General features: G+C 44.2%; 1 protein-coding gene and 1 long non-coding RNA gene across 23 annotated transcripts in view; one reads left to right on the top strand and one right to left on the bottom strand.

The window, feature by feature from the left end:
- Positions 1–427: 427 nt before the first annotated feature.
- The window catches only part of LOC134740143 (uncharacterized), a 53,044-nt gene continuing 38,592 nt past the window's right edge, over positions 428–14,879 (top strand). The window contains exons 1-3 of the long non-coding RNA XR_010127403.1: positions 428–631; positions 2,435–2,825; positions 4,011–4,093. This is a non-coding gene — a long non-coding RNA (uncharacterized LOC134740143). The remainder of the gene's footprint in view (positions 632–2,434; positions 2,826–4,010; positions 4,094–14,879) is intronic.
- ZNF438 (zinc finger protein 438) overlaps positions 6,605–14,879 on the bottom strand; it is a 188,492-nt gene continuing 180,217 nt past the window's right edge. For all 22 annotated transcript variants that reach the window (XM_063669733.1, XM_063669736.1, XM_063669735.1 and 19 more), the window contains 2 exons: positions 10,405–12,238; positions 6,605–7,398 (listed from right to left, as the gene is read on the bottom strand). In XM_063669733.1, the coding sequence (XP_063525803.1) occupies positions 6,786–7,398; positions 10,405–12,238 (2,447 nt within the window). In that variant the 3' untranslated portion in view covers positions 6,605–6,785. The remainder of the gene's footprint in view (positions 7,399–10,404; positions 12,239–14,879) is intronic.

Raw genomic sequence — 14,879 nt, forward strand, 5'->3', positions numbered from 1 at the left:
TGTTCTCACTTGTAAGTGGGAGCTAAATGATGAGAGCACATGAACACAGAAAGAGGAACAACACACACTGGGGTTTACTGGAGGGTGGGGTGGAGGGTGGGAGGAGGGAGAGGATCAGGAAAAATAACTAAAGGGTAGTAGGCTTAATACCTGGGTGATGAAATAATCTGTACAACAAACCCCCATGGCACTAGTTTACCTAAATAACAAACCTGCACATGTACCCCTGAACTTAAGGTTAAAAAAAATTGAAGGAACTTGCCAGAATTACAGAGCTAAATAGTTGGTAGAATCAGGAATGAAATCTAAAACCATAAGACAACAAAGCTCATGTTTCTAACCACTGTGATGTATAAAGGAGACCATAATGGGCTGGGCGCGGTGCCTCACGCCTGTAACCCTAGCATTTTGGGAATGCCAAGGCAGGCAGATCACATGAGGTCAGGAGTTTGAGACCAGCCTGGCCAACATGGCGAAACCCCATCTCTACTAAAAATTCAAAAATTAGCCGGGCGTGGTGGCGCATGCCTGTAGTCCCAAGTACTTGAGAGGCTGAGATACAAGAATCGCTTGAACCCAGGAGGCGGAGTGAGCTGAGATCGCGCCACTGCACTCCAGCCTGGGAGACACGGTCAGACTCTCCCCCAAAAAAAAAAAAAAAAAGGAAACTGTAATGATACTAGACGAAAATAATTATGAACACTTGAGTAAGCATTGGAGTTTCTAAGCATATTATGAAATGCAAAGGCCATGCAAGAAAATACTGCCAGATTTGATTGTAAATAATGTTAAATTCTGCTATGTCAAGCATATATATGAAATATAAGGAAAAGTCTTTAAAGAAAATGCAACAAAACATTCCAATAGTGCAGTCACCTTCTGTAAATTTTCTCTGCATATATGAGCACACATATATCCTTTCTCTCCCTCTTTCTTCCCCCTTTTTAAACAGTAAATGGGGACACGGTATATGTTCTTCTGTACCTTGCTTCCTTCACACAATACTTATTCCAGCACATAAAGTGCCACTTCAGTCTTTTCGACCGCACCATGGTACTCCATTATATGGTGCACTGTCATGTTTTTTACCAGCTCTGATAGACATTTCAGTTGGGTCTAGTCTTTTGCTAACTATAAACAATGCTGCAGTGAACATCCTTGCTCATCTACCTGTGTCCTTGTGTGGTACTATCTATAGGACAAATACTTAAGAGATCCTGGGTCAAAATGTGCATTTTAGATTGTGATAAGCATTGTCAAATTTCTTTCCATTACAACAAAATATTAATGGCATTGTGCTACCTGGACACTAGAGACATGTTCCCCCCTTACCCTTACAGTGCCCCATTGGGCCTTCCATCATCAGAAAGCTCCTCATGCCACATCTTGACACACTATTCCCGTCCTCCTGCTTCTCTTTGCCCGCCTTTTACTTCCAGACGGAATAAAGACCGAAAGACTTAGTTTTCTTGGACATTTTAGAGTAACTTTCCTTGGGCGTAACCATTGTCATAAAGGCTTGGTTCAATGAATGCCTTATGAAAACCTGAACTGTGCTTTAATTTGCATTAGACTGGGAGAAGACAGCATGTTAGTTTCCTAAGCACAAAACCTTACATATCTTTCAGAGACAGCCAGAGCTCTAGGGCTGGTTGTGCAGTGCATGTGTTTGAGCTACTTGGATCTCTTCCATGGGTGAATGTTTGGAGTAACATATGCATTACAATTCAGGCAGCAATCAGATTAAATTCGGTGCTTTGTCTCTGCAAAGGCTTGGTGGTCTCTTTGCAACTCCTAGGCAGAGACTAAATTCATATTTAATGAACGAAGGCACAATCTTTTTATTGAGGAGTGCTCAGTGGCTATTTATTAAAAAATATGATCTATTATAATTCTAATAAGTTGATATTTTGTTTTAGGAACATACTTAAAATGGCAAGAATTGCCATCCTATTGTTTCTTCTTAAGCTAAGGGGGTGAGGCAATTCTGAAGACAGGAGCAAATGTAATTGAAAAAGAAAGTTTAGCTTCACATTAAAATAAGAAGGAATAATCTGTACACCTTTTAGTTGTCATATTTGGTTTCCTTCAATGGGTAGCATTTTTCCTACAGTTAAGCAATGCATTGAAATATATTCACACTTCAGAGCATGGAAAATGTGATGTATTCCTAAGCCAACGTCTGCATACTAAACACAAATTTAAAATGTGCCCCCAAAATTGTGGCTATAGTTTTATTATAGGAATAACCATGACCGTGACCAAAGATGAGACACAATAAACAGTTCACCTCTAGAAGTAATATTCCTGAAGAGGTGGATATTGTTTAAATATACATTAGGTTAAACCACAAGCCTAGATAAGCTTCTGATTGTCCAACGTCAGAGAAGTCAGAATAAAGTTGAAGCTAAAAACCTGTTCTGCTAAATTCCAGGTCATACTCACCAGGACACTTCTTCTCAGCAGCCCAGTGAAAAGGGGAGATGCTATAAAATATGTACCTAACAAAGCTTGTCAGCAGCTTGAATGGAGCAAACCAGTCCAGATCTGAGAATTCTAGGAAATAAATGAAGTTGAACATTTACTGCCAACAACCATGTCACTGGGGCCACAGACAACTGGAGCCGCGCAGCTGGGAAGGGGAGGAGTCTGTAGCCAGAGAAGGCAGTGGAATGCACCCAGGTTGGATTATTTATGGTGTGCTGATGAAGAGGCAACTTTCCATATGAGGAGCAGCTTAACAGAGGAATAGTCAAGCTAAACTAGGAAGAGGTCCAGTGAGAGAGAGAGAGAGCAACAAAAGCAGACGTGAATAAAAATGACAGGTAATAAAACAATACAAATCTAAAATGCTGTAACTTTCAGAAATAATTTAGGGCCAAAAGAAGAGGAAAAAAATCTAGTTTTGCTGGCGTTGGGACAATTTTCCAAGAAGCAAAAGACATGAAGCAAAATGAATGTGCTGAATTTAAGACCAAGTTTGCCTCCATGCCTTTCTAGCTACAAGTTTGGTTTCTTCTAAGGCTGGTTTATTCATAAAAAGTGTTAATTTTGTTTTTATTTAGCTGATGTATCCTTTTTTTTTTTTTTTAACAAACATCTGCTGTGCACTATTCCATGTCAGCCACTGGACCCTCTAGGGCTCTGTGCTGAACCTCTGTTCACAGGCACAGTTCCTGCCCTCATGAGGTTTATTATCTAGTGTGAGAGGTGGACAAGTCCACCCTCAGCTTCTGGACAGCAAGGTGGGTGCTATGATGACAGCTATAACAGGGGCAAGGGAAGGGCAGAGGGACAACCGCAGGAATGAGGTGCTGCATGGGCTGAGACCTAAGGAATACAGGCCCCAAAGTGAAGCCTGGCATGGAAATAATTTAGTGAATGTTGCTTTCTGTTCTGATTGAATAGACACTTACCAAACCTCCATGCAATCCAAATCCTAGTTTTTATTTAAAAATTAAAATGCATTTCATGGCCAGGTGCGGTGCCTCACGCCTGTAATCCCAGCACTTTGGAAGGCTGAGACAAGAAGATCATGAGATCAGGAGTTCGAGACCAGCCTGCCCAACATGGTGAAATCCCATTTCTATTAAAAATAAAAAAAAAAATAGCCAGGTGTGGTGGTGCATGCCTGTAATCCCAGCTGCTCGGGAGGCTGAGGCAGGAGAATTGCTTGAACCCAGGAAGCGGAGGTTGTAGTGAGCCAAGATCATGCCACTGCACTCCAGCCTGGATGACAGAGCAAGACTCCATCTCGAAAAATATATATATAAAATAAAAATAAAATGCATTTCCTGCAAAAATGCCAACTTCTGTGGTTCCTAGTAGTTTCCATCCTTGAATTCTGCACTTAAGATCTGTCTACTCAAGCTTTTTACAATCTTTTATATGGTACAAAATACCTCTTCTCCCAAGTCTGGCCAAAAGCCTAATAAATACCAGCCACCAGTTATCACATGGCCCACGGGTGCCAGGCATTTCATGTGTGTCTCTTTTACTCCTCACAACAGTGCCTTGACGTAGGACTGTCACCCCCATTTCACAGAGGAGAGAATGGAGCCTAAGAGGGGACACTCTCTCAATGCCACACACAGTAAGTATTGGAGCACTTTGTTGCACACCACACCATCTCTGGCGTAAGTATACAGGTTGGGACTGTTCCAATAACATCTCTAACCCAAGAAAGGCTCTGAGCTGTTCCCAAAGTAACTTTAGCTAAGTACTCTCTCTCATCTTCCTGCCTCCCCAGTAGGAGGCCCTCTTCCCACCATTCTCAATGAAGCACTACTAGTAAGGGCCAGAAACTCCTTATTTTGGGTGGCACTGGGGCTGTCTGCATTGTAAGGCAGGGGAGTTTTCAAAAGCTGAGAACTGTAACACTGTACCACAAATGAACCCATACACACTGACATCCAGGGAGGGTCCTATGCCCCACTAACCTTCCTTATCTTAAAAAAAGAATTTTCGGCTGGGTGCAGTGGCTCACGCCTGTAATCCCAGCATTTTGGGAGGCCGAGATGCGCAGATCACGAGGTCAGGAGATCAAGACCATCCTGGGCAAGATGGTGAAACCCCGTATCTACTAAAAATACAAAAAAAAAAAAAAAAAAAAAAAAAAAGAAATTAGCCGGGCGTGGTGGTGGGTGCCTGTAGTCCCAGCTACTGGGGAGGCTGAGGCAGGAGAATGGCGTGAACCCGGGAGGTGGAGCTTGCAGTGAGCCGAGATCGCATCACTGCACTCCAGCCTGAGCAACAGAGCGAGACTCCAAAAAAACAAAAATTTTCTTAAAGATGACTGTCACTTTTCCATGGGTCCCCACCTGCGCCCTCCCTCTCCCTATGGATCAGTGCTCTGTTGAGTCATCTAAATTTAGTTAGTACATTGGAGCCGCTGCTCTGAAATGCTCGGAAATGCAGCTGCTCTGAAATGGAGATTCAGCCAGAGCGCTGAATCATGAGCCAATCATATCTTCTCCGTACTTTTGCTCTTTTCCCCATTCCTCACTGTACTCCTTTCTGGAGACTGCCTATGGCCTTGCTGTAAGAATATGTGGGGAGACACAGGCCACAGGTGGGCTCCTGCACAACCTAGGGGACTTGAGACTTTCCCCGAGTGCTGGGTGGGTGTATTCTGTCCTACACCTTTGTCTCCACGCACTCCACTGTGATTTGGCCAACCGGCCAGTGTTTCTAAAATACGACTTAGCATCTGAAGATTGAGCAGTCTATAAACTATTTCACCGTTTGAATTCAAGTTTTATGGTTTGAATTCAAGTAGTATTCTTTGTAGAAGTCATCTGGTAATATCTTTGAGACCAATATTTCAGAAAACAAACTGGGAACTGGTTTGAATGGTAAAGCGACTTCATTATTAACCAAGAAGTTCTAAAACTATCAAACAGTGGAGGTCTGATATTCCCTATTTGAAACTGGGTAAAGCGTGATCAACAGACAAACCACAACACAATCTTTCAGATATTTCTATCCTTACTCTTATTCCCAAATTTACAAAACTATTTGCAAAAAGACAAAGATTAAGTTTTCTCTTGTACTATTTGAGGCAAATCATGTCTACAAACACTGGATATTAAAATCAGACATTAAAAAAAGATGTAAGATCCACCAGCTTGTCAATTAGAATTTAGTTCTTTCTGTTTAGGTAACTTCCTTGAGCACAAAATATTATGACCATACCTGGGCTGAGTTTCAGCAAACAGGGCTGGCCACACGTATGGTGCTTTCATCCAAGACTGAGATTTTCAGCAGGATGAGTGCTGAAACTCCACTTTTCTAAGAAAATGATTTTGCAGCCAGGACGGCCAGAAACTTCAAATGACAACTTTACTGATTTGAGGTAATTTCCCAGGAATTTAAGAGGCAATCATTTACTTCTGACTTTCAAAGAGAACTGGGCTTGAAAAGCACAGTTTCATCTAAAATTGATCAGCTAGCAACAACCCTCTGAAGTTACTTGGGAGTGAGGGAAAGCAGTTGAGACCCCTACACATCTGGACTGAACTATCTAGTTCATTTTCCAGGTTGTAAATTTTCTGGTCCCAAAGACTACTTGAAAATAACTTTTTACCAAGCAAGTAGACTTTTTATTAGCTGAAGTACTAAATTTTTTAAAAAATTATTTTGATATGGAACACTACAGCTATAAGACTTGCCAACAACTAATCTTCAATGAAACGAGCATTTAAGAAAACAGCAAAATTACAAGAAGCAAAAATCTGAGTCCTGAAAACACGGAATTTAAATTATTGTAGATGACAATCTTATTAAAATACTGCTCTATATCATATTCAAATAAACCAGAGAATTTAATAAATATCAGCATTTACCATCTAACTTGATACTATGGTTGAGACTAAAAGGGTTTTGCTGCCTGGACATTTTTGACATTTGTCAATCTATATAAGCAGAAAACATCTGAACAAAAGGAAGGACACACGCATGTTTTCACTGAGAGCTGTATTTGAAGAACAGCCTATATTCTTCTAAATTTCAATTTCCAAATTTTGATCTTTTTATTTATTCTGAAAGTCTAAGATATTAAGAATCAGTACGTATTTTAAAATAAGACTGCATATAGTTAGAAAAATATGCTTCGAGAACATATATTTTATTTTGTAAGAAAATAAAACCACGTACGAAAATCATTTCTGTTCACTCACACCAATCCTGTTGTTTGATCTTTGTGACTAAGCACCACCATAAAGCACGAAGCTCTGAAGGAAGGTGGCGGCAGAGCTCTCTCCTTAACCCCAGGCTGCCTTGGGGTCTCATTTCTCAGCTTCACTGGAAAGTTCGATCACTCCCTGGTTGGAGACTGTATTTAAAATAGCCCACAGTTTGGAAGGGTCCTCACAGTTATGCTGGTGCTTCCAGTGGTGGAGGAGGTCCTCTTTCTGTCCCAGCATCTCTGCACAAAGCAGGCAGTTAAAGCCTGAACGGGACCACAAGAGAACTGTGTGCAGGCCAGGACACTCAGGGCCCTGGCAGGTTTCCCTTGGCTTGTTGGTTCCTGACTGGGGTCCTTCATTTTCTATGGGCATTTCCACGCCATTCTGATGAAGGTGGAGCTGCCTTTTCAGTCTTGGACATGCGTGTGATTCCTCGGAGGAGGAATGAACCTTCTCCGGCTTCCCTCTCTCAGGATGCCTTTTCCAGTCGTGGCTAGCGTGCTGCACCAACTCTTCCTGAGTCCCCTTGCTTCCTGGGAAGGTCCCTTCTTGTAGCCTGCCCTGAATTTCCTCTCCGTGAACATAAAGTAAATGAAATTTTATTTCCGCAAAAGACTGAGCAGTAATCTGACAACGACCACATTTGATTTGTAATTTGACTTCACCTGCCTGGTTTAGAAGGAAGTCTTCTTCCAGGTTGGACTTGTTTTCCCTGAAAAGGCCAAAAATAGTGAAGATAAGATTTCATGGAAAAATGCAATTGCAACCTTTCCTCTCAGCTGTCAGCCTTCAGGGATCTAAAACATACACTGATGAGAAAGACAGGGCTGGCGTAAACAGAGAGTACCTGGGAAGACCTTCTGCAAGGACCGTGGTGAATACCAATTGTCACTCCTGCTTGCGGCCACACATTTCTCCAGCTACCAGGGTTCATTTAGTCAACAGTCCTCTTCACGCATCTGTCCCAGGTGAGCTAACTCGTCTTTGGTTACCACAGGGACAGGAGCAATCACGTGGAAGAGTCACGTAAGAGCGCGTGAAGGGCACGGGAACACCCTCGGTTCTGTTGAAGGTAACAGTCCCACCCTACCCACTGTGGCTCTCCCTAACCTTGAGAACCAATACCTTCTATTCAATTTTGGCTCACTCTGTCATGTTCAGTAAAAATAAAGGGTGCCTACCCTAGTTCTTCCTTGCTTTTCTAGAGTTTCTCCTTTTTCTTAGACTTTTCTGTCCCCTTTAAGACCTCTGTGCCTTTCACTAATGAACCATGAAACCTCACTTCTTCCTTCTTTCCCTAGAGTTGGATTTTGATTTTTAGGTACAATGTCCAAACTACATTTGGCAAGAGCGTCTGTTTTGATTTGGGGAAGAGGGGAAGATTTCATATTCAGAAAGGAGCCAGTGAGCACCCGGCTGAAGGTGCAGCCGGGACTTGTGGGGCTAGCCCTGAGAGTGTCAGGTTCATTTGTGAGGGGCTGGCCAGGGCCACTGCGCCACCTGCACCTTGCCTGCTGTTGCTGCTGGGAAAACATGGAGAGGAGGTGGGCAGTCCCTGAAACCTGCCTCCCTGAGAGCCACTGCGATGGGGCCAGGCTGAGTCACCTGCTGGCAGGGAAAACAGCATACTAGGGCATGCAGGAGTGGGTAGAGAGGGGCCCTGAGGCAGAGCTGGGCCAGGGGTGGTGCCATGCTTCATGGAGCCGGTGGGAGCTGGGGACAAGCAGGAGCCCTGCCCTTTCCAAGTTGACGGTGTGGGAGCTTCCCAGGCACAACTGCCTGCAGCTGCCCAAGCTGCAGCTGTGACCCAGGCACCCCTGTGCTCTTGGAAGCTGGGAGCAGGCAGGAGCCCTCCTGCCCTCCCAGGAACCACTGTAGCTACCCTGCTGTGGCTGCAGATCCATGCATCTCTGCACTCTCAGGGGTCCAGGAAGGCCCCTTTCCCCCCACAGGCTCAAGAAGCACCTGCTCCTGCTGCCTGGCTTCTCCCTGCTGTCAGTACCTGCTCCAATCTCAAAGCAAGGCTGGGGCTGAGCCTGGGCACTGCTGTAACCTGGCTGGGTGTGCACACACTCAAGGCAGTGCTGGTATGCCCACCTCCTACCCCATCGGCCTGCTCCAGACTTTGGGTGCCAATAAGCATGGGAGGGAGGCTGAGGAAGGGGCGCTGAGGACAGCTTGGTGCCGGCCTGCAGGTGCCCCCTCAGCATGAACAGCCTGGGTGCCATAAACAGAAGCAGGGGGCAAAGAAGCTCCTGGGCAGAAAGGGGGAGGTCCCCGGTGAAGCCCCACCTTCAAGCCAGGGAAGCCCTGAAGCCTAGGGGCCAGGCTGCCAGTCATGTGGACTGGAGTGGGAACTTGTGGTGCTTTTCTGGGTCTGTCCATGACCGCCCATGGACAAACTGCATGCATTTCCTCTCCTCTGAGGCACATAAAAGCCCCGGACTTAGCCAGACTTGAAGAGACAATGGGACGACCAGTGGCAGAGAGGAGCTACCCTCTCTGCTGAAAGCACAAGAGATGACGGGGATGACCTGCCTGCAGAGAGGAGACACCCTCTCTGCTAAGAGCTGAATGTTAGTTGGGAAAACCTGGCTGCAGAAAGGAACTGCCCCCTGCAGTTCAACTCTGAGCTGTTCTATCACTCAATAAAGCTCCTCTTCATCTTGCTCATCCTCTACTTCTCTGTGTACCATTCTCCCTGAACGCAGGACAAGAACTCGGGACCTGCCAAATGGTGGGGCTAAGAGAGCTGTAACACAAACAGGCTGAAACACACCCCTTGTTTGCCACACAGCAGGTGAAGAGAAGAGCTGCGGCCCTTTGGGGAGCTCTGACCTGGGAGCCCCCTGAGCCAGGGCAGTGACTCCCTAGTCTCCAAGCTTCTGGGCAACATCATGTTCCTGGTTCCAGCCGTGGAAGCTGCTTGTGATGTGCCTGGTCCAGCCACAGCCTTGCAAGGAGGTGGCACCTGGAGCTGCCTGGCCTGCAGCAGCAGCTGGTGTGCCTGCCTATGTGCAGTGGCCAGACCCCACGCTCGCTCACACATCCCTCACCACTCTGTGCCTGGCTCGCCCTTGGCAGGCGTGGGATCTAGGCCGGTAGCATGAGCTGAGTGCAGCCTGCCAGGCCAAGTGGGTGGAACAAGCCTAATGGGCCAGAGCAAAACTCAGCCCAAGGCGCCACTGGCCACAGAGGTTTCCGGCTGGTGAAATGACACCCCAAGGATCCCACAGCAATAATACTAGGAAGCAGTGCTTGCAAAAAGGAATGACACCAGAAAGAGTGAACCCGAACTGATGGGAAAAACAGGGCAAATGAAGAGGGTGGGGTCTGAGCACCTTAAGGTAGGGTCAACATGACAGACCCACCCACTGTGAGTCCCCAACCATGGGTCATGCCGCATTTTGGGGCAAATGATGCTGTTTAAAATAACGCAAATTCTGTGGATGTGATTTTGGGGAAATTACTTGTAAAGACCACTGGAACTATATACAATACTTTACTAGATTGGTTAGGGTAATTCCAAATATGGATGATCAGAAACCAGAGAGAAACAAGATTATTCTTCACAGAACTAGGAGGTATACATAGCTACTTTATGAAATCTTAAACCAAGAGATGTTTTATAAACTCTCCTTTCTGAATATGAAATCTTCCCCTCTTCCCCAAATCAAAACAGACTCTCTTGCCAGGTCTCCATTCCATCGGCACTCACCTCTCCAATGATCCCTCCATGCCTTGCACACTCACGTCTCTGTTCTTTGGTATGTCTCCTGGCTGCAGTTCACTGGGAGCGGGCTCAGTGCTGATCACAACCCTATGCACTTCTTTCAGATGGCCAAAATAGACTCGGATGTGGCCAAACACTTTTGCACAAAATTCACAACACATGAGTTTCTTCAGACGGTTCTCACCATGATGAAGTTTCATGTGTGTGCTCAGGCTGCCAGGACGTACGTAGGACTTGCGACATATCCGACAACTGTAAGGGCGTCTGTTGGTGTGTGTATTCATGTGGTCTTGAAGGTGCTGTTTGAACTGGAAGTGGTGGTTGCAGACGTGACATCTGTGCCAAGGCTTCTTAATGCCAGAGAATCCATTTCTGAACACGGAGCTGGGCTTAGGGGAAGAGCTGTTGTCTTGCTTACAGCCAAGATATTTAGGAGTGAGTGAATTATTTAACAAAACATCCTGTCCTAGGCCCCCAAGCATCTGGGACTGTATAGTTGGAGAAGCCAGGGAGGCCAAAGTGGGTATGACCATGATAGGTTTGGGCATAATGCTACGATATTTTTTCAGGGTCCCCAGCTTTTGGTCTCTGAATTCTTGGGGATCATTTTTTACTCTTTCTTTACCATCTCTACACTTATTAATGATACATTTTCTCCTTTTTCCCTGAAATGCCAAAATTTCATCTGGTACCTTCCATTTTCTTCCTTTTCTCTTTGCTGCTCCACTGTTCAGTTTTGTTTTGTGGTTAAGATCAAGTTTGGTGGGTGGACAAAAGGCACTTTCACAGGCACTCTGCTGTGACACTTGTGGAACAGGTAGCTTGCTTGCCACCTTGGTGGCTGCATTAAAGCCTTCTGTGGTGGAGGATATCTTATCACAGTCGGCCTTAGGTCCTGGTAAAGAAAAACCTGCAATGTTAGCATCTGATTTGATTTTGTAAACCTCCGTTGTCTTCATTCTTGAGTAGGGTGGGATTGGCAGTTTCCCTTTGGGGACTGAAGAGATCAACTGAACTGCATTGCCAAGAATGGTTGGTGATAAACTGGTCATGGTTTTTGCAAGATAAACTTGTTCTTTAAATTTTTCACTGACAACAGCAGAAGGTTTACTAGATGTTATCTTGCTTACAAAGTGTGCTTTCCCTGAAAGATCTGTGAGGTCCTGCTTGGCAGGCTCCTCTGGTGTGGGTGATGCTGGGGTAGCAGGAGGGTTCAGACTGCCATGGGTGTTGGTCACCGGTGGTCTCAAGTCCCCATGGTCACTTCCATTGGTCAGCGCAGCTGTGCTAATGCTGGCTGGGGCTTGCTCTAGTGATGGCACTTCCTCAAATGGACTGGGTTTGTACAGGAGTTCAGGGTGGTGAGGTGGGGAAGGGGACATCTGAGGACACATTTGGGTTTGGGCAGGAGCTTTGCTACAGCCACTCTTAGGAAAGATCAGGATGGGTTTCTTTCTTGATCCTTTGCTATTTCTAGGGGGTTGATATCTAGGAATAGGAAGTTTCAGGTTTTCAGGTAGGGACATTCTGGGTTTCTGAATTGGCTGAGCTGAGGCAACATGTGGCAGAGCAACAAGAGAAAATGTCCCCTCCTGGCCAGCAACCTGCATCAGGGCATAGTTCTGGGTGGACATCCCCAGAGGCTTGGAGTTGATGGAGGGTCCCAGATTCACCTGATCAGAGTGTGATGGTGAATGACATGGCAGCATTCTGGACGTTAGGACTTTGGGCACAATTTTTGGTGCGATGGTCCTAAACTGACTCTTATTCTGCAAACCTTTCCTACTCTGTATTGTTCCAGAAGGGATGTTTGATTCACCTGCAATGACAATAAAATATAAAGAGTTACTGTATGTAACTGTTCTGTTAGTGATACTTCAAACAACAAGCATCTTATTTACTCTGCCCAGAACAGATTCCTTGACCTACCTCCAAGCCTTCTGGGCAAAATCTTGTGTCCCTCAAGACCAGCTTGAAGGTCAATTCCTGCCTACCTTCCCCACGGATTACTATACTTATCTATGGTTCCTTAGCTCCTATTATGTTATTTACCATTTTCCATAATAATTTATGTGTTTATGTGTATCTCTACTACTCAACACTGCTTGACAGCGAAGATTCTGTCCTTCTCATCCATGTATTCTGCAAGTCCATCCTCTCCATTTAACCTATCCCCACTCATCTTCACATGATGTCTGGTATGTTCTGCTATGTAGTTTATTATTTTATATACACGTTCTGCTTTCCCTGTTAAGCTTGAGCTTTGTGAGGGTACAGCCTATATTCAATTCATCTTGATATTTCCCACTGTATCCTTTGTATAAAACAAGCACTTCTTGTATCAAACTCATTTTTCACTCAATCTCAGGATACACCATTTGACCCACTGGCAGTTGAATTTGTTTTGCACAGTGGATGCATTCCAGACTGAATGCTAGCTTTGTTGCTGTTTCCCCATGTGACTTGCGAATTTCTTCTCACACCTTTCAAACTGTTTATGTGTGCTTTTGCAATTAAATCACCAGTATTAAAAAAGCTGATGTGACACCTTTAAAAAATGTTGAACAAAAACCAGAAAGATACAAAGTGATAAGTAAAGATACAGAGACAACATGCAAAATATGTGAATGGCACAAAAAGCACCTTCTAGGATACTAATAGGAACAATTTTGACTGACAGGGTAACACTTCATTCTTTCTGGATTTATTAGCCTGACCTAAGATCAATTACTACTACCTTAAGAGAACAATTAAGGAAACATTTTGGTGTCCTGCTTCTGAAGACTGAATAATCTATTTTATTCTCTGAGGTCTCAAGGTCACAAGACCCGGCTGCAGAAATGTTTCTAATTTCTAAGTATCTCATATTAATCAAACTTCAATTCACATTTACAAGGCACCTACATTATTCCAATCATTATTATTCTAGGATTGGCTATTGCAAGCCCACAATCCCTTTTCTGAAATTTTTGGAGGAAGATGTGGTTTGGAATTAATATTTTCAAATTTTGGAAAAGTAGTAAGATGCATGTACTAAATGTTACATAACTCCCAGCGGACTCCGCACGGCACCCATAATTGAACCTATTACCACTTCTGTAGCAAAACATGCAAATATTCGCAAGTTGGACAAATGAAGATTTTTAAATTGTCTTTATTTCAGTTCAAGTTTTTGCTTCTGAATGAGTTTGTAACAACTTTTCATAAACTTCTGTTTTCAGAGTTTTTTGGATTTTAGAGTTGGGGGTAGGGGACTGAACACTATCTGTTAGAGGATACAAGGTAGGTAGCAGACAATCTAGTGAAACAGACAATTGAAAATGTAAAATCAGCTGGGCACGGGGGCTCACGTCTATAATCCTAGCACTTTGGGAGGCTGAGATGAGCGGATCACTTGAGGTCAGGAGCTTGAAACCAACCTGGCCACGTGATGAAACTCTGTCTCTACTAAAAATACAAAAAAAAATTAGCCAGGCATGGTGGCAGATGCCTGTAATCTCAGCTACTGGGGAGGCTGAGGCAGGAGAATCACTTGAACCCTGGAGGCAGAGGTTGTAGTGAGCCGAGATCGCACCACTACACTCAAGCCTGGGCAACAGTCTGAGTGAGACTCCGTCTCAAAAAAAAAAAAGAAAAGAAAATGTAACATCGACCTTGATTTTCTTTTTTCTTTTTGAGACGGAGTTTTGCTCTTATTGCTTAGGTGAGTGCAATGGTGCGATCTCGGCTCACTGCAACCTCTGCCTCCCAGGTTCAAGTGATTCTCCTGCCTCAACCTCCCAAGTAACTGGGATTACAGGCATGCGCCACCACACCCGGCTAATTTTGTATTTTTAGTAGAGACGGGGTTTCTCCATGTTGGTCAGGCTGGTCTCGAACTCCTGACCTCAGGTGATCTGCCCACCTCAGCCTCCCAAAGTGCTGGGATTATAGGCATGAGCCATTGCGCCCGGCCCGTCAACCTTGATTTTAATGCCTACAGTGAGTGAATTAACAATTTTAGCAGGAAGTTGATTCTTTCAGCAGAAATGACACCACCTAAATAAACAAGCAACCTAGTAGAAATAAGGTGAAATTTATATTGACCAGTTTATTTTTAGAAAGTAATTGTTTTGCGAAGAAAAAGGACATTATGGAACATAAGTTCACAGGATAGCCTGCACTAGAGTAAGAAGTACAAGGACTAGTGCTATTGTCTGGAAAAATCAGACAAAGATAATTATGTTATTTGTTGTTTTCCTTCTGAGTTTGGTTACCGTGAATTCCACTTATGGGTAAATTGAGTGGTAAATCACAATAGTCATCTGTATGGATTGCTACTTCTTCCTACATAATTTTAATTTTTAAGTTTTATTTTCATAGCCTTTAAGTTTAAATGTTTTTCATTTTAAACCTCACCTTCTCATCTTTTTTTTTGGAAAAAGTACCAAAATAAGTCATAAATAAATACTTTAAATCAG

This window comes from Pongo pygmaeus, chromosome 8 (assembly GCF_028885625.2).
Source record: "Pongo pygmaeus isolate AG05252 chromosome 8, NHGRI_mPonPyg2-v2.0_pri, whole genome shotgun sequence".
Lineage (NCBI taxonomy): Eukaryota > Metazoa > Chordata > Mammalia > Primates > Hominidae > Pongo > Pongo pygmaeus.